Raw genomic sequence first — 19,870 nt, 5'->3', positions numbered from 1 at the left:
GCGAGGAGATCTTACCCTTTAAAAAAAAAAAAAAGAAAAAGTTATGTAAATTATTCTGGCATTTTAAGTAGATGTGAGAACAGAAAATGTGGGGGTCTCCAAACAAGCAATACCTTATGGAATAATTTCACTAAAAAAAAATACTAAGTAGAAATAAATCCTCTTTAATTCTCCTTGATCAGTTATTTTTCAGCTGCTCATTTTGAATGACAAAGTTAGGAAACAGGCCATGAATAAGGAGCACACTGGAGAACACCTCTAAAGAAGCTATTGGTTGCTAGACAGAGCATGGGGTGTTTAGAGGAGGGTCCCACTGGGGTCTGCATTTATATTGTGGAATATTTTTTTTCCATTCAAGTAGAAATAATTTATTGAGTGGTAGCATCTGCAAGTTTACTGCATGTGCTGATGGATCCAAAAATTGGTGAAGAAGTAATTAGTGTGATGGGGTGAAGTTTTATCCCACCCCCATGCCCCTAACACCACAAGCGAGCAGTTCTCTCAAAATATCAGCCTGTAACACAAAGTGACAGAACATGTGATGCCTTAAAGATGGTCTTGAGCACCAGCAGCTGAAACCAAACAGCCATCAGAGACTTACAGAACCATCTGATACTGTCCAGAGAAAAGTCTTTCCCTTCAGCGTAAATCATGCACATGGAAACATCATCACCTGTGTCAGTGGCTTCAACATGGAGAGAAAGAAGGGCACTGACTGCTTCTGTGGGGAGGGGCTAATAGGGGCTTGGAGAGGCAAGCAGGAGCTAACTTTAAATAACAGGTAAAACAAAAATTTTAGAGAAAAATACATAACTGAAGATGACAATACAGCAACCCTTTCTCTCTCCTATTCTATAAAGCTCCCTAAGGCAACTTTTGCCCTTGCCTGCTCTTATGAGTTGCCTTCAATTCATTTCTCTGGGCTTTGGTAGAAGAGTGAAAGGGACTAAATACTGTATCAAAGGCACCTGGTGGCAATAGTGTCAATCTCTCCTGCATGGAAACACAGAACTCTGCTCTGTGGTGAGATGTCTGGAGGTCATCTGCTGCTGGTGGACTTCTCTCAGGAAAAGCAGAATATATTGCTTGTGGGAACAAGGAGTGCATCTGCATATAGATTGTTGTAAACATGTCATATTTCTGTGTGTGAAATATTTATGGAGTCACATGCATACTTTTTTTTTATTCGTAAAACTTTGCTGAACTGAAAGTTTCAGAAGCAGAAGGTTATTTGCATTAGTAATGTGAATTTGAGAAAGTAGAACAATGTTTATAAATTAATTATAATTACTTATGCATGTAAATGAAGCCACCTAAATTTAAGCAACCATTTAGACACTAAATTATATTGTCTCTGCACTTTCATTCTTAAAGAAGTATTATGCTCCCAAGCATATTCTTCTGCTTTTTTTTTTCTACAGCATGCAGTGTCTTAATGAGCTTAACTTTCCCTGATTAAGGATCTTAAAAATGTGCAATTGCAATAACATGTTCAGTTATTTTAGCATTTTCATCATACAGCTCATCCATTTAATCTTAATTGTTCTAAATCTCTTTTCTCTTGGTAGTGTCATTGTGGCTGTCAGAATCTAAGGACAAAGTAAAGACAGCATTTTTACTAAGAGGAGATATCTTCTACTAGACTAGTATGCTTGGAAAAAATAGACAGGATTTAAGATCCCCACACTTGGAGTCCGAAATACCAGCAGCAAAACTCAAACTGTAGAACACTTGCTCTGATTATAATGAGCTGAATCCATTAAAGCATTTTAGCAATAAAGGAAGCAGGTGCTTGTGGAGCAGAGCAGGTGATAGCATGTGGGACAAGAAGGTAGCTTGTGTCTGGGCTTTGTGCACCTCCGTATGGGATTAGGATGAGATACCAGAGATGAAGTAATACTTTGTTAAGGAAAGACCTCTTTTCCTGGCACCAGCTTGTGCCAGTAGTAACGCGAGTCAGCACTGGTGATGGTGTATCAAATAGCACCGAGCACAATGCATGTTAATTTCTGGAAGACATATTATAGGGAAAGATTTCAACAAATTATTTCACCTGGATGCAATTAGGAAGTCTGAATTTTCTGCCTGTGTTACTACGTGACCCCACCTGGAATACTATGTCCAGCCCTGGGGCCCCTGACACAGGAAAGAAATGGAGCTGTTGAAGTGAGTCCAGGGAAGGACCATGAAGATGATCTGAGGGCTGGAGCACCTCTCCTGTGGAGACAGGCTGAGACAGTTGGGGTTAATGAGCCTGCAAAACAGGAGGCTCCAGGTGGACCTTATAGCAGCTTTCCAGTACCTGAAGGAGGTCTACAGGAAAGCTGGGGAGGAACTTTGTACAAGGGCAGGTAGTAACAGGACAACGATTAACAGTTTCAGACTGAAAGAGGGTAGGTATAGATTAGATATTAGGAAGAAATTATTTACTGTGAGCGTGGTGAGACACTGGAAAAGGTTGCCCAGAGAAACTGTAGTTGCCTCACACTTGGAAGCATTCAGGGCCAGGCTGGATGGGACTGAACAACCTGGTCTAGTGGGAGGTGTCCCTATGCATGTTGGGGTTTGGAACTAGATGATCTTTCAGGTCTCTTCCACCCAACCAGTCTATCATTCTATGATTCTGCTTCTAACTTGATATGCTTATTAAGGTGAATGCAGCAGATGTGGAAGCTAGGGAATTAAATAAAAACACCTGCTAACAAGTAGTTTCTATAGAAGACAGATGCAGGTCCCTGAGGAGAGGCTGCAGGGTCTGGTGTCACAATCAACATGGTCTATAATTAGGGCTTTTGGAGCTGAGGAGCAGAGGTTAACTGCCTGTTGGTACTTTTAGCAGGTGCTTCACACATGGAAGTCTCATGGAAAAAAATGCCTCAGCATTTTTCTGCCTATGTTGATTTTTTTTACAACTTCTTTTTTTTTTTTTTTTCCTCTGTTTTCCCCACCTCAGAAAATTCCTGGGAAGTTCAAGAAACTTTTCACTGAGCTTGAAAGTTTGACAGTAAGTACGGTGTTGACAGCAGAGCAGCATTGCTTTTCTTTACCTGCCTTCCTACTTCCTAATTTCTTTGGAGGTTGCCTATCATTGTCTCAAACTAGAATTTGTCATGTCAGATATGTGATTTGCCAAAGGCCATGCAGCCCCTGAGAGCTCAGAGGTGGTCTCCAAACATTAAAAGAAAAAAGGCTGTATTCCTGGCAGCTGGAGGAAGGGCACAGAGAGGCGAGTGTAGTGTCAGTTACCCAGCATCAATTTGGAAGCTGTTCCTTTGCCATGGTGGTTAATCAGCCTTTATCCAAAGCAACGTGCTGCAGATCAGGAGAAAAGGAGGACAACTGAAGTTTAACAAAAAAATCTAAATCTGAGGCTGAGGGTCTTTGTCACTGTTATCAAAGCTGAATAAACAAATATTTCCTCTGGCTGTCATGGAAGTGGGTGCATGATGAGATCACTGCCTGGTGCAGGGAACTTGAGAGCCAGCCTTTAACAGCTGTCATGCTTCTGTACTTAGAGTCCTTTATAAATTAATGTGTTTTCAAGATTGTGTGTGAGCTGGTGTACAAAAATGTTTGTTTATATGGGAAATGGAGATGACTTTTTGCATTACTTATACAACACTGAAACATACTCTTTTATTTTCTTTGAAAATCTCCAATGTGCTACTTTGATCTGAGAGCAGTTTTTGTTGGGATTTTTTGGGGTTATTATTTGGTCTTGGGTTTTTTTAAAGAATGAATTAATAAGGGATATTTATGGGATACATTTAGTGTTAGATAGGAAGCTGAAGAGATTTTTGCTAATAGAAATTTGTGGGGAAATTACAGAGCAGTCCAAGTGAATCTGTTCTGCAGCTTACTTCCATTTTTGCACTTCTTCATCTAGGGGAATGTAATTGCTTTTGTTCCTCTCACTGTTTACGTTTCCTGTTCAGTTTAGTAAGTCACCTAGCTTAGAAAACCTTTATCTACCTCATTTCCCGAATAAACCTTTTATATCTAAATCATGTTCAGATCATAAGCCCATAACGGATTTAGAATTGCTCTTTTTATAGCCTATTGATTTTTCTCTCTATTACCCAAATGGTTTTGTAGGACCCTTCTCTGAATCACAAAGCTTACAGGGATGCATTCAAGAAAATGAAATCTCCGAAAATCCCCTTCATGCCCTTACTTCTGAAAGGTAATGTTAAAGCTTGGCTGTTCTTCTTCATTGTGGTTAATTAAAATAAGTGTAAGGTGATTTTTCCTTCAGGTGGTGTTATGATAAGTATGTGGCAGATGTAGAGATAGCACTTGGTCTGGATAATAAGCAGCTGCCTTTTAAGAGAGGAGGAAGATGGCAGTTTTCACACAGGTTTTCAAACTTTGGTACCTTTCTATCAGGTGTAGATAGAGCAGTGTGCCATTGCTTTGGTCATGCCCTCTTCAGTGGAGAAGTGAAACCCTGCAAACCCCTGACGGGGGCTGCCCAGCTGTGCTGGGTGCACCCACATAAGTGGCCTAGGCCACACTAATGGGCTCAGATGCTTGCCCAGGTTTTCAGGGGTGAAACTACCTGGTGTCATCCTGAAGGCAGAACCTGCCCTGTCTATCCTGAGACGAGGAGATTTTCAAGTCTCTTACAGGTCTGAAAGAGATAAGCAAAAATCTCACTATTAAAAAAAAAAAAAAAGTAAATAATCTTTTAAAATAAAATACAACAACATCCTTAACACAGTGAGCTAGACAGCTAATTAAGTGGCAGGTATTAAAAAAATTCCATTGTCTTGGAGTAATTAATTATTAATCGCCTTCTCTTTGAACATGGCAAATTCATTTGATTATTCCTGTTTTCTGAAAGTATTCTCTTTAGGCTGTTTATTCCAACCTGCTACTGCTGCGAGTTTAAAATGTTTGAAGACAGTTCTCCAGATCAGTTGGTGACAGTTCAAGAGCCATCAGGCATTTCCCCTCTTTGCACACATCAAAGGAGTTTGCATTATTCAGCTGGATACAATTATCAAGGCTTAAAAATCAATAGTTTTAAAGTTTCTCAAGTATGTCTTGCCTAAACAAAGCCAGCAAACATAAGTAGCAATGTTTGTGCAGCACTACAATGTGTTGTGTAAGAACATGCACATAAGCAGCATTCATGTCTCTAAAATGTATAGGAGAAAGCAAGGAGACACTGCAAAATAATCCAGTAGTTTTCTTCAGTACAGTACTCCCTAAGGAAATGTTGCCAAGGTTGGTAATTCCCAAAGTATTGCACAGCACATAGGACTTTATTCCACGTCAAGCATGTTTGTATTAAAGTTATTTCCAAGACCAGTAAAATAAACTTTGATAGCATAGAAATCATTAGTCACTCAACAAATTACTGTATTTCAACACAAAAGGAACAACAGTTTCAAGAAAAAAACTGAAGACCATTAATAACCCTTCTTTAATTATGAAAAGTAACTTTTAGAGTGTCCTTTTAAAGTTAAGTGTAAATGTGGAGCTCTCTTACAGCACACAGACACAGCTTTTGAAAATCAGGCAGATAGCTCAGATGCAATTTTCTGCTCTGTTGGGTTTATCTAGACTCCTAGTTGTTGGCTGCAAAGCAAATTTCTGTTCCTTCCACCCTCAGAAATATACATTGCTGTCATTGACTTTGAAAGCTGTGTGGGAATTTCTGCTTCCAGTGAAGGTTTTTCATGGGAAGTGACAGATGATTTTTAACTGCATTGATACAGAGACAAGTAATGCCTGTGTCCTGAAGCAATGTCCTTTCCCCGTCCCTTTCCCTGGGTGCCCCACAGCAGCCCAGCCGAGGAGGTGTAGAGGGTTCTGCTCCCTCCTTTACCCCTGGTTTTTAGGATGCTGCCCAGGGGCAGAGAGGTGCTGGAGGCAACCCCCGCGTATTCCATGCTCCAGTTGGACACGGAGAGGCTGGGCTGGCATCATACCTGCTCCAGGCAGATCCCAGCCCAGCGACCCTGGAGGTGCAGGAGGTCTCCATTACCCCTCACACAGAGCTCTGCCTAATGAGTCCCAGCCCTGGGGTTTCCACCAGCATGTGAAGCTGTTAACATTTTCACTCTAAGCAATTATAAAATGCCCCTTTGACACAGAGCAAGTCTTTGAAACAAAAGGAACTAAATCAGATTGGCTGTTTCAGGGGAGGATGAAGGTAGTGGGGTGGGGGAGTGGTGGAAGGGTTGACAAAGCAGCAGCAGTGGGCATCAGAGGAAGTCCTAGGGATGATGAGTACAGGAGGAATGCTGAGATGTTCAGTTAGACTGATGGGCTGGAGATTGGCACCTCTGCTGAGTGGGAGACATATCCCCTTTACTGTGTGCCATTTCCTGCTAGCAGACACAGCTGTGACTGTTAAGAAGGAATGATATCTGAGTGTTGTCTCCTCCTGGTATGTGTGGGTATCTGCACATCCAGGAGATGATAGGGAGCATGGTGGTTGTGCTCCTGATTCTATTTTCTGTGACCTGGAGGATGCACTATTGGAGGCAAAGCTTCACTCCCCATGGGGAATCTGTCCATGTCCTTGGTGCTTCATGTCCAAAATAGGTCTCACTTTGTGTCCTAATATGCGTTAGGAAAATGAAGAAAATAAACTGAAGTTACTGTTGTAATTGTAATCTTAATTTAGCAACATTTGTTTCGCCTGATATTCCCTCTTCCCCCAGTTCATTACACTGTGTTCAGTTCCCTTCCTGAAGCCAAATATAGACCTTTTCCTTTTCCTCTCACTGACCTTTTTGTTGCCTTTACAAAGTTTCTCCAACAACAGTGTATAAAAGTGTTTTTCCCTAGCTGTAGTGTTTCTTTCAAGGCTTTGAACTTTAGTTTGGTGGCTTGTGTTTAACCTCCCCAGCTGGCCACTGCTGTAGCCTGCATCTCTTTGGGGGACTTCAGAGTCATGATGTCCCACAAAGAGAGACAAAGGAGTCTCAGAGCCAACTCCAGTGCCTGGTAGCTGTGCTACATGGAGCTCTGGGCTCAGGCACCAGCCAACCCCAGCCCAGGCACAGCCATGGGCAGTGTAGCCAGATGGGTGCCAGAGGGTGCAGAGAGCAGTCATGCCATGCAAGGGCCATCCCTCTGGATGCCCCCACCTGCTCCCAGCCATCCTCTGTACGATATGCACCCCAGAAGTAACACAGACCAGGTTTAATAAGAAATCCATGCTCCCTCTTGAAAATCCTCTTGTTACCATGTGTACATAGTGTTGCTATCTGATAATCTCTGCATGTCATTATACCAGGCTTTTGTTCCTTGTTGTCAGATATTATGTCAGTCCTTAATGAGACATTTTCCTCCTTTTTCTTCCCCCCCCACCTTTTTTCTCTCTTTCTTTTTTCTTTTTCTTTTTTTTTTCATTTTCTTTTTTTTATTTCCCCTTTTGTTGCCCTTTAGTAATTAACTTCTTCATATTACACAGCAAAGCCATGAAAATTACTTTTCCTTTATTTTTTCAGATGTAACATTCATCCATGAAGGAAATAAAACTTTTCTGGATAACCTTGTTAACTTTGAAAAGCTGGTAAGCTAATTTTGTCTTTCCTGTTTTTTTAAAGAGATTCACATTCTCCCCTTTCCCCTCCTTATCTTGTAAGTCTAAAACATTCTCTTCTGGCTGAATCAGGAAGAAGTAAACAGGGGCAAAAAAGAGCAAACAGTAGAAAACAGCCAGCAGTTTATCTCTCCTGCCTGCTTCCTCTGCTCCTCTTCTCATCCTTCCTCCCCCAGTTCTGTGTAAAATGGCTAAGCCAGTGATGGCCAGCATCAATACCACGCAGTCCACTCAGTTTTCTCTCCTTTGCAATACCTCCTGGCCTGTTTCTTCTCAGTTAAATTCTCCTGCTTCAGCATTGTCTGAATTATGTTTCCTTTCTGTTTCTCAAGTCACTAAAGAAAAGGTTTCTCTAGTTTAACACTTGCCAATGGTATGCTAATTCCAGGGATCTTAAATGAAAGTAATTTTTTTAATCTAGGTTAGATGATGAAGATAATGTCTGAAATATGGATTAAACTGATTGTAAATACCACTATGCTAACTTTTATGTAGAAGGGCACTTACTGCCACATCTGCTGTAGACCTCATATGACATCTACTCTGGCATAATATTGCTGATAGGGGTTTGATTTCTCTTAATTTTCATTTTCCATTTCTTTGTCAATAATATTTTTGTAGCACTGAAAACTACAGTTTATATATCTGAATGGTGGTGGAGTGGAGAAACTGATTTTTTAATCTTTTATATTTTTTTGCCTGGAGTACTTGAACAAGAAACCAAAATGTTCTTCCCGATTGCTCTAGATGTGCCATGGGACACTTAGTCCAGGTGGCTGTGCCTGGTGAAATGTTCTCAACTATTTTCTCCATGCATTTACACTTATTTGAGAATGAACATGCAAAAATGGGGTTGTTAATGAACCAGATGTTGAACTTATTTTCACATCCTGTCATAATATGCATGGTCTTTTAATTTGCAAGCAGATGTAGACTGACTTTTGAACCTGAGCTCCTCTTTTTGTGTGTGGTTCGTTGTTTTTTTTTTTTTTAATTTCTGTACCTTTTCTTGTGGAGTTTACAAGGACACTGGTTCACATTTAATGAAAGGTTTTCTTGTCCCAAGTCCATTAACTGTTTGACCTTTAGGTGTTTGCGTAAAACTCATTAGCATGTTCTTCTTCATTGCCTCTTGGAAGTGCACCCAATTAACATGTAAATTAAACTAGCCCTTGATGCACAATAATTGTTACTAAAATCCTCCCATTGGCTCATATATTTATTTAGTGAATATTTAGGATCTGATTCTTGTTCCAGTCTTAACCAGACCTTGTTAGTTTGTTTGTTTGTTGTTTAATCATGTATATGTTTAATGTGTGCTGGGTTTGCTTGGTAAGATTTCCTATCCTTGCTGTTACCATTGTGTCTCCAGAGGCAGTGGGAGCTTTGCTAATTGACTTCAGTGAGCCGAGAGATTTCACCTTTTCCATGCAAATGGTTAATGGGCGTTTTAAATGGTGTGGGGGGAGAGGCTGAGGTGATGGTGGGGGGGTAAGTGTTGTTCAGACTGACACTTCCCTCAAATTATTAGTCAGATCACGTCCTTAGGAACGTGCTGTCTCAGGGAGTCCTGTGTACACATCAATGCAGGCAGTAGTGCAGCTTAGGAAGTGGGGGCTTAGGAGAGATTTAAATATGAGTGTAGTGGAAACTCAGGCAGTAGGTATTAGGCTGGTCCTTTTGCATGCTAAGGTATTTAGTCAACCCGCATGAACTTACTAATGAGATGCATCACCCATGATCACGTTTACATCAGTTCATGTTTCTGTTCTAATTATAAGGGCTTTGTCACAAGGAATAACATTTTCCTCAGTGTTCTATACTGTGCTGAGCATTTCTCACCTCTCATGAGAAAAATTGGGGTTGACATTGACTCCTTCTTAATTTGGATCAAGCCACTGAACCTCACCTGCACATTTGCTGTTGCAGAAAAAGAAGAAAAGAATTACTCTACCACAGCAGATTACTGCTTTGGGGAAGAAACTTACTGTTATAAATGCATAGAATTTCCATTTAGGAATTTCAAAGCAAAGATGGTTTCTCATGTCTCCATTTCAATGAGTCATTTGAAATATTTTGTTTCTGTATTACACACCTCACCTGAAGGAGGACTTGTCAGTCTGAACCATTGTTTTTCCAACTATATCAGTCAGTTTAATAAAAGATATTCTCTTTCTCCCCCCATTCCCTGCTTCTTTTATATTCTTAAATCATCATGGCCTCAACAATCCTAATGTGACTGAACTTGATTTGACATGACTGCAGTGAAGACAAAGTTAATTCCAAATGTAAAGAATGGAATTTGCAAAGAGAAGGAAATGAAATGATGTTTTGTCTCAGGAGTGTTACCTAGTTTTAGCAAGAGTTGAAGGGATTTTAACTTCACGTTGGGTAAACTCTAATGTGTTAGATTGATTTTTATTACGATATCCACTTCCTTCACTAAACCTGAAGGAATAAATGAAAATACCGCCTTTTGTTGTTGCATTTCATGGTATTTCTATGGTATTACTGAGCTGTTTCACTAAAGTGTTTCTTCAGGTTTTTTTTCTCCAGTCAGCCATCACCCATATCTTAGCCATGACATGTCTTAGCCACACTCCAGCAAACTCTAATACAGGTCAATGGCTATTACCATTCTAGAGAACACCTTCTTACCTAGTGCTTTCAGCTGTGAGATCTGTGTACATGCAGCTGAAGGTTTTCAGCCCCCACACCCTCAAATACCTGTGCAACTCCCAAGCTTGAGTTGTGCTATCCTTAGTTAAAGGATTGCTAATGATCCTAGGTAGCCAGTGGGCTGAAAGACCACAAGAAGTGTGTGTTTCTCATCACACTAATGGTATGCAAGCAGCGGTTTCAACAGCCAGGAAATAGCATTTGCTTTGCAGATGAATTGGCTGATTTTCTGTATTACAGTTGGATCTCAAAGAGTTGCAAATGGACAGAGAGAAATGCCTAATTAGGCTACTAAAGGAGAGAGATTTGGGATTCTGCTTTAAGAAGGTGTTACACAAAGGTATTCTTCCCTCACCAGGCCTCACCAAGTCACCTTCAGAAGCTAGTCTGGGGATGGACCCCTCACACTGACAGACTACAAAGGAGAAACAGCAAAGAATGACTGTGTAGGATAATCTGATGTCTCTTACTTTTAAAAGCCAAATGCAAAGGGTATCAGCTGCAAAACATAAGAGCAGCAGCACTGGTGGAAGTTGTAGCTCTCCCAGTACTCACACTATTGACTATGAAATCTAGATATTCTCATTAGAACTTCATTATAATCAGTGCAAGAGATTGTATGATTTCATGGCAAATGAAGCACAGCAGGTAACAACAAGAATGATTTTGATTCACTGATGAAAGGAACGTGAAATTTCCATTAAACGTGTTCCTGTGTGTGGAGGAGCCTTGTAAGCCACTCTCCTGAATGTTGAGAGATGAGCTCTTCTGCGTCATTCCGGGCTTAAGCGTACTCTGCTCAAGACAGTTAATCCTCTCCACCTCTGATTATTTTTGAAGGAGATGCGAGAAGACCATCAGCTTTTTGCATGAGCTAGTTCGTAATTCCGGTTGCAATTTGCTTAAATTAGTTACTCGATTTGGTGAGGAGTTGCCAATTTCACCTTTATCCCACAGGAGCAGACAAATAAACAAAAATAAATAATGCTTCAAGAACTTTATGGGTGACATCTAGTGAAAATGAATGCAGTTGACTAATTTATAGTGAAAAATTCCAGTCTGTATAAGTTTAAGACCTGAGCCTGAATAAGAAACAAAACTTAAACCTTTTATTTTTTCTGCCTAATCTAAGTGGACATCCGGTATCTCTGTTAGCACGAGCTTCTCCTAAAATAGCATGCCTATCATAGAATCATAGAATACCCTGAGTTGGAAGGGACCCATCAGGATCATTGTGTCCAACTCCTGTCCCTGTGTAGGGCACCCCTAGAATCACACCATGTGCCTGAGAGCAGCATAAAAACATTTCTTGAACTCAGGCAGGCTTGGTGCTGTGACCACTTCCCTGGGGAGCTTGTTCCAGTGCTCAACCAGCCTCTGGGTGAAAACCCTTTCCCAGATATCTAACCTAAACCTTCCCTGATTCAGCTTCCTGTCATTTCGCCAAGTCCTGTCATCAGTCACAGAAGTGAAGAGATCAGTACCTGCCCCATCTCATCCTCTTATGAGGAAGCCAGAGACTGCAATGGGGTCACCCCCCTCAGCCTCCTCTGAGCTGAATAATCCAAGTGACCTCAGCCATTCCACATAAGTCATCCATAGTATGGTCTTTGGTACCTGTCCGTGGAGGTGTCAGGGTGTTTACTCTCCAGTACTGAGGCTGTGGGCTGTTTTACTGTATTGGTTCCCTGCAGAAAACTGCCTAACTGTTACTGATGCCTGATTGTGCTAGTCCTTACACAAGTATACATTAAGCCACAGAGGGCTTACAATATTATTAGACAACACCTGGAAATGGAAGGAGAGGTTACAGACTACCAAATGTCCCAGACAATGCACTAAAGCCAGGTGCTGGACCCAGAAGAGCCCACAGAGTCCACAGAATTTTCCTGCTGTAGGTTTTCAGTTTAATAAGTCACTGGAACAAAAGCAAGCAATTGTTTAGCTATTTTTCATTACCACTTTCCATGGACTTTCAGGGAGTTGTTCTCATTTAATCTGTGTGATACCAATAAGGACCTTATAGACTAACCCTGTTTCATCATGTATTATTACTAAGAACAAAGTCTTTCTCCTGCTGTCTTAATTTTTTACCTTATTACACCTGCTTTTCTGTGCAATATAGGACAAGGAGATTTTTTCAGGCTTTTCTAATGAGAGTATTAATCTCAGATTTTTGCACTGACATTGTATATCTTCTCTTTGCAGCACATGATTGCAGATACTGTTCGATCATTGAGACATTGCAGAAATAACCAGTTTGGTGAGTAGCCAAAATTTGCTACTAATTTTGCCATTCTAAGTATTGATGGTGTTTTGTTTTCGTGTTGTTGTTTTTCTTTCTTTTCACTTTCTCTGGTTTCCTACAGCAACAAAATGTGATTGCAAATTATTTAACCAATTGGCAAGAGGGGGTGTCATTGTTGGAAGGTCAATATTGCAGAAACCACAGCTGGATGACATTTTGCATTACAAATCATTTGCAGAAACAGCATCCAACTGTATTATAAATTATTTTCCTGCAAAAAATATCACCTCTTCAAAATAATGTGTAAGATCTGTTCCAGATGCACTTCAGAATGGGGGCTCTGATGTACACTGCTCTTTCTCACTTTCCCAGCCATAGCCAAGTTACCTCAGTCTCCCACTAGTCTATGTGTTTGGGTAACGGAATCACAGCTGTCTTGGCTGCCAGTAGCTGAAGCATGGTATTAATAACCACAGCTTTTCACTTGGCTTTTCACCAAGACCAATTGTTTGCTTAGTTTGGTTTCTTAAGGACATTTCACAAAAAGTCTTGAAGATAGTAAGATCCTCTGGGTTTCGTGAAAGTAGTTGACTAGGTAGAAAAGAGGGGATTGTGTTAGTACCCCTGCTATGGAAAGCCTGCTAAGAGAGCTGTCTGGTTTAGACATGGGAGGATCTATGCTGATAGGAGCAGTTACCACTGCCTCAGCTGCGTGAATGGGGTTGGTTTGGTTTTTTCTGTGTTTCCACCTTATTAGCCACCAGAGAATCCACCCCTATGGGAGCATGCCAGAAAACTCCAGAAGACTCTGCTCACAGAGGACAAACCTTGTTTTTCTCCTTCTCAGCGTTTCTCATTCTCTGCAGAGAGGTTAAACACATGAAGGAAACAAACACAACACTACTTTAGGAACTGGTTAGAGTTTTTAAGCCAAACCCACTAAACGTTTATTTGGGCCACTAAAACCTCTTTTTCAAAGAAAAGTTCAGAGAAAAGCTTTAGTACTTTTTACCAGCTAAATTTTCAGCAGCTGTCAGCATTGATTCTGACAAAAAGAAAATTAATCATAATTTTATGTATAAATAAATGTACCTTGGGCAATGATAGGTACTGCTAAGAATTTTGCTCACCGTTTGTTCTATAAAATTACCTTGTGTATGTACAGACTTTTTTTTTTGTAAACGAAGACTGGTTACTGCTATGGTTCTTGTGCTATTTTTGTATAGTTTTTTATATATATAAACATAAAAGAGAGGGAAAGGGGGAGAGAAGGACATGCTGTTTATATTCTGTTAAACCAGATACTGAAGGAAATATGGATTAAGCCAAACCATGGCTCTGTAAATTAGAATGGCTCTTATTTGGCATTATAAAATATAGCATTGGTGCCTTTTCATGATGTGATTTTTATTTTTGCAACTTCTTTGCAAATCTTTCTTCTCATTTTTGCTTTTTTTTTTTTTTTCTCTGAGTGGTTTTGTAAGTGTTACAACATAAATCCAAGGTTAATACCTGAAATTTATCATATAATCTAGTAGTTTGAAGTATGTTATTTTATTTTATCACAGACTTGATTTATTGTGAAGCTGACATTTAAAAAGCAGCTTATACAGACATCCCTGTAGGCACTTTTTTTTTTCTTAAATTCATTTAGGCATGAAATGAATTCACTGAATATTTATTGAGACTTTATGGACAGTTTCCTTTTCTAGTGGGCTTATTTTGTGCTCAGGAATGTGAATCTTTCTACTGCATCAATTTCCAGATTGGCCTAATAACAGCAGACATCTCACTGTAGGGAAGAAGAATTCAAAGAAAACTAAGCAAGGAATATTATTATTGTTTATGAATGGTATCATGTGTACTAAACTTGCAGGCCAAAATCTTTCTGGATTAGAAACTGGTGAGGTTCCAAGCAAGACTGAAATACCTTTTTAATGGAAATAATACATTTATATCCTAAATCCTGAAAACAAATACAGCAATTCCAAAACCAGACCAAGTAGCCTGAACAAATAACATAGTTTAAGGTTTTGTCATTTCAGCTGTCAATGAGAAATACAAATGTTTTTTCAGTATGTTCATCACAGCTGCTGGGATCCTATTCCCTCTGAACACAAAGGTCATCTCTGTATCCTAATACAAATTTATTGCATTGTCCTGTTTTCTCTCACATTTGTCAAGTCAAATAGCTGCTCAGAAATAGCTCCTAAAAATAGCTGCCCAGGAGCTCTGTTAGCATGGGAACATCCATGGTACCTCCATGGCATCAAACCATGCTCTTTAGAATCAAGTGGATGGTTGGTTCCTGGAAAGCTTCTCGTGTAGCTGGAGAGTGTGGACGACAGGGTGATGATGAAACAAAGGAGAAGGAGGGAGTGTGTGAGTTAAGCTGATTGGTTCAGGGAATTTTGAGGGGGTTTCTTTTTTAATTTATGGTAATGATATTAAAAATTCCTTGAGGTCATGGACTAGAGCAGAGCTGTCCAACCTTCACTCATTTTTCAGCAGTCAGCAACATGTAAGAAATTTATCTCGTTGTTTTCTCTGCCTGTCTTGATGGGTCTTGTGGCCATGGGCCTAGTTTTCCTTTTCCACTTCTGCTGGCCACCAGCCATGCTGGAGGGTTTCACAGACAGCAAGTTCCCCCAGTGCAATGTCAGGTGTAAAGTTTGTAACAGAAAACATCTGCTATTCAAGCCACCCTTCAATTTGTCTGTTACAAAGCTAATTCCTCTTGCCCTGTAAACTCCCATAAAATGACAGCATGACTCTTGTCTCTGTTACTAGATCAGAAATCAAAAGCATAACAGATCAAAACATGGGGTCCTGTTAGAGCAGCTTTGAAGAGTTTTTGTATCTCTCTCCTGTGCTATCACCTTCCACCTGCTCTGAAGGAAATTATTTGGAGGTCTGCTGTCTTGTGTACTTGTGTTAGGACTGTTTAAAACTTACTGGCTTCATCTTCCACCCCTGCTGAAGATTGTGTTGTGCTGCCAGAGCAGCACAAAGGAAACCTTGAACCACCCTTATAGGAGATAGACTGCCTGTACTGCCAGCAGGAGTAAATCTTCCACTTGGGAAGAATAAGCTTCTTGCCATTCCTTGTCCCTCCTTCGTGCATGCTAGCTGCCCAGGACTGTCTGCTCGCTCCTTCCTTCCTTCCTTCCTTCCTTCCTTCCTTCCTTCCTTCCTTCCTTCCTTCCTTCCTTCCTTCCTTCCTTCCTTCCTTCCTTCCTTCCTTCCTTCCTTCCTTCCTTCCTTCCTTCCTTCCTTCCTCCCTCCCTCCCTCCCTCCCTCCCTCCCTCCTCCCCTTTTCTGTACCTACCTGACTTGAATAGCAGGTGCTTTGCATCACTATCCATCTTTTTTGTGACTGTGTAGCACTTGAGAGGTTGGCACACCAGGGACTTTGTAACATACAGGACAGAGAAGCAGGCAAGACATGGCTTTCTAATTCATCCCTTTTCTCCCATCTTGCAGGCAATGAAGTTCCTTCAAAAGAGCATCATGAGCTGAAGCCATACGTCCATCACCTGCATGTCATCGACAACCAGCAAGCTCTGTTTGAGCTTTCTCACAGGATAGAGCCGCGAGTCTGAGCGTACACAGCTTCATATAACCTTGTAACTGCAGCACTTTGAATTAAGTGAATGTTTATGCCAAGCATGTTGCTTCCCTATATAAGAACAGTTTACTGAGTTTTATCAGTAGCTCACACAACATGCGCAGGAAAATCAGGCAAGAGCCAGCAAAGGAGCTGCTCACAGAGTTGCAGGGCAAGCTTGGTGCCAACCTTGCTGGTCACTGGGACAGGAGGCAGCAGAGCAGCATCCTTTGAGCTCGGGAGCTTGGTTTCTGTTAAAATATTGTTTGGTCCAGTGTAGCTTTCAATGCAGATTCTGCCAGTATTAGAATGAAAGGAAACGTCGTGTCTCCGCAGCAAAACATTGCAGCAAGCGACATGGCACATGGATTCTCAGTTCACCACAGCCTGTACCTCGCTAATGCAAAGCTGCCAAAGTATTGTTGCCAAAAATACCGTGCAATTCATGCAGCTCCCCTGAGTCCCCTTGAGCATCTTATTTGAGATAAGTGTGGACAACCAGGAATGGGAATATAAAAAGACAGTGCACCGGATGAAACTCAAGAGTGCGTCGTGATGTGGAGGTCAGCAGTAAACGCTTCATGCTGATATGGCCCCTTAAGAATCTGCTTTATAGAAAACACTGTAAGAGCCAATCCACTTTTGTTACAATTTATGGACACAGTTGTTTGTGCACAGAAAACATACGATTTTCTTCCTTTTCAGTTATCTCAAATTTAGCACCAGCTCCTGCAGTTAACATGTTATAAATTATTATAGCAGGAGCTGTTTTCTGCTTGGATTACAACCTCCTTGGTGTCTATTCAGAGGCAATGCCTAGGTCCACCTACATTCCTAACTCACCTCCTGGAAAGACTGTTTCAGCAGGTAAAACGTCACCTAACTTGCACATGCCTCTAGTTTTCAAAGAATAAAAGGTACCTTGCTGGGTACCAGTGTAATTACCTGCATACACACCATGCTCTCAGCATCAAGGTTCCATTACTGCTTCTGTCCTTCTCACACCCCTCCCCATGCCAATTATTTTCTAGCTAAAAGTACTACGTCTGGGCATGTACTGAGGCAGCATTTCTAAAATCTGATCTACAGTTGACCTACATCCAAGCACCACCATCACCATAGCCCTGGTTTTCAGCACTAAGAATATGCCCCAAAATAATCCAGCGAATGCCACAGGTGAGGTGCAGTGTGCTACACACTCTGGCTCGTGTTTGTACACTGAGTCAAGGTAATTGTCCCTTTGCAGAGCAGGGAGGACATTGCAATGCTTTCCCATCTCTATTGTATGTTTTCCACATGAGGAAGACTTCCAAGAAAATGCTCCTTTACTGAAATGTGGGAATACTGAAGTAGCATGCTTTTCATTGTTGTGTTATCTCTGGTTTAAAGGGATTTAAAAAAAAAAAAAAAAGCAGCTTTAACAAGTAGTCTGTGGGGGAATCTGTAGAATGCATTCAGTTTTCCCATATGTGAAATATTGTATGGATCTATTGTAAAGGAAACAGATGTTTCAGAAATGTATTTGCTTGTACTTTGTTATTATCAAATACTATATGATTTTTTTTTTTTAAAGAAAAAAATAATCTTCTTTTTACCCAGTAAAAAGAGAAAAAAAAAAAATAAACTCTTGCTGGCCATGGAGTAAAAATTTCCTATGTTCTTCTGTAGATGTGATTGCACATATTGTAAATAACTTTTTTGTGCAAATAGACCAAAACTGTTCAGATGAGGATACTGGCTGCAGTGGGCTCCTTTTTGCAGTGTAAGAACACAAACCAGATTCAATTTGCTGCATGTGTTACTGCAGTTCTCTCTTTGGCCATAGCACTCGCTGAATCCCGACCCTCAACAAGTTACTTGGGTGCTTTGCTGGTTTTTGAGCTCCCCCATGTGAAATCTTTTTAACTGTGGCACTATTTCTAGGAGCCTGTATGTAGACCAGCCTGCGTGCTTTATCTCATGTGGTGTAACACCCTAGTCCACAAGTTGTTCTCTTGAAATTATTGGGAAAGGGAGGATGAGAAGGTATTCAGGGTGAGAAAGTGGGCCTGTTTCTTAGTTCACTGCATTAGTCTCCATCATAGTAGTTATCACTGATGAAACAGCAGCAGCAGTAACAAAGAATAAAATACAAGGAAATAAAAGACAAAAAAAGAAAGAAAAAAGAAACAAGTCAAGGCTCCTCACTCTGCCAGTTCAAACTGGTTGAAGTAGATGGATGGGTTGACTTGTACCGTTAGGCTTCAAGCCAGCTGAGGTACTGGCTGTCTGCACAACTGTGACTTTGTACTAAATCAAATGTTTTCTGCCCCTTGCAGCTGGCATAAGCTCAGTTTGAAGGCACATAGTCAGCATTTACCTCTTTTACTGTGCTGTGGCTAATTAGACTACTGTTTGAAACTTTACAAACTCATTTTTATAGTGGCCTGTATAATTAGTATATAACTTTCTAGTCTGAGGGTCCAACTTGGATGCATGAATTTCACATTGAAAATACAGATAGTATAATTGTTACCAAAAGGAAAGGTGAATAGTTCAAATCTGTAGCTAATATGGCTAATAAAAAAAGGCCCATCAGAGTCTTCATTAGATGAAAGAAGCACTACAGAATTGGGCAGTAGACTGGCAAGCAGTTCGAAGGTGTGCTGGTTGGGAGGACGACTAGAAATAAACCCCATGAAAGAGGGGAACACTACAGAGCCCCTGATTGGGTCCAGCACTGGTGATATTGTGTGATTTTTAAATCCTTCAATAGTGCAATTATGTTGCATAGGCTAAAATCCATTAATCTTTTAAGTTCAGGTTTTCACAGTCACACCTGGGGTTAAATACTCTGCATAATTTCCTAAGTAGCTAGGAGGAATAATTAGACAGAACAAAGGAAAAAGCTGGGTTACTTTATACCTTTTTGATGTGGGATTTTGTTGCATCAAATTTAGATGCTTCCTATGACACATCTTTTTGATTCTTAGCCCTGTCTCAGATAGAAATAAATTGCATTTGCATGACAGTGGCAAAAAAAAAAAGTTATCCAAAATAGTAAGACATGTGCTGCTGTAAAATTACAAAGGTGTAAATACTAAACATTTTAGCAGATAAATATTTATTTGCATAGCCTATTTATTGTCATCTTATTACACTATTAAGATATACTGGGATGAAGTCAATGAGCTGAGGTAAGAGCACCTGCCTGTTCCACTCTCTCTGAGTGCCATAGTGCTGTCAGCTTGCATTAAAAGTAATAAAAAAAACCCAAATCAAGGTATTTACCTAACTTCTCAGGGACTACAGCTAGTAGTTATCCACTGTTATGAGACCTGGTATGTATGAAATAATCTGATTTACCAGAATCAACATTGCCAATGTTTTCCTTTCGATATTTCATGCTTGTCTGCCTCTGTACATATTATTGTGTTGTGTATTTATGAGAGCTAGTAAGCAATAATTTATATGTCAAAATGGCCAAGCAATACAAGGTTAAAACTTGTAGAAGCAACTGTTCAACATTTATCTTGCATTTTCCAGTGTTTTTTAATATTGCTTTTCAAAAATATAAAAACTACCTTAATGAAGTCTGAGCTCTGTACCTTCATGCCTATCACATGTACTTATGGTTCCTGACTGGAAAATTTTATGCTCGTACTTCTAGTCACTCAGTTCTGCAAACCTGCCCTGTGTTTGCCAGGTGGAGGCAGACCAGTGTGGCCAGTGTGTGCCTGGCTGGGGGCTCAGGGGCCTGACTCTGTTCCAAGCTGCTTCTTCATCTCTGCTTGGT

At 40.5% G+C, this 19,870-nt stretch overlaps 1 protein-coding gene across 2 annotated transcripts in view; it reads left to right on the top strand.

Annotated features, from left to right (window-relative positions):
- The window catches only part of RAPGEF5 (Rap guanine nucleotide exchange factor 5), a 159,677-nt gene extending 140,010 nt beyond the window's left edge, over nucleotides 1–19,667 (top strand). For both annotated transcript variants that reach the window (XM_051610421.1, XM_051610420.1), the window contains exons 22-26: nucleotides 2,954–3,004; nucleotides 4,096–4,183; nucleotides 7,467–7,531; nucleotides 12,449–12,503; nucleotides 15,972–19,667. In XM_051610421.1, coding sequence (XP_051466381.1) covers nucleotides 2,954–3,004; nucleotides 4,096–4,183; nucleotides 7,467–7,531; nucleotides 12,449–12,503; nucleotides 15,972–16,090 — 378 coding nt within the window. In that variant the 3' untranslated portion in view covers nucleotides 16,091–19,667. The remainder of the gene's footprint in view (nucleotides 1–2,953; nucleotides 3,005–4,095; nucleotides 4,184–7,466; nucleotides 7,532–12,448; nucleotides 12,504–15,971) is intronic.
- The last annotated feature ends 203 nt before the right edge of the window (nucleotides 19,668–19,870 follow it).

This window comes from Apus apus, chromosome 2, assembly GCF_020740795.1.
Source record: "Apus apus isolate bApuApu2 chromosome 2, bApuApu2.pri.cur, whole genome shotgun sequence".
NCBI lineage: Eukaryota > Metazoa > Chordata > Aves > Apodiformes > Apodidae > Apus > Apus apus.
The sequence above is the reverse complement of the archived record's forward strand: the minus strand, read 5'-3'. Positions and strand labels throughout refer to the sequence as shown.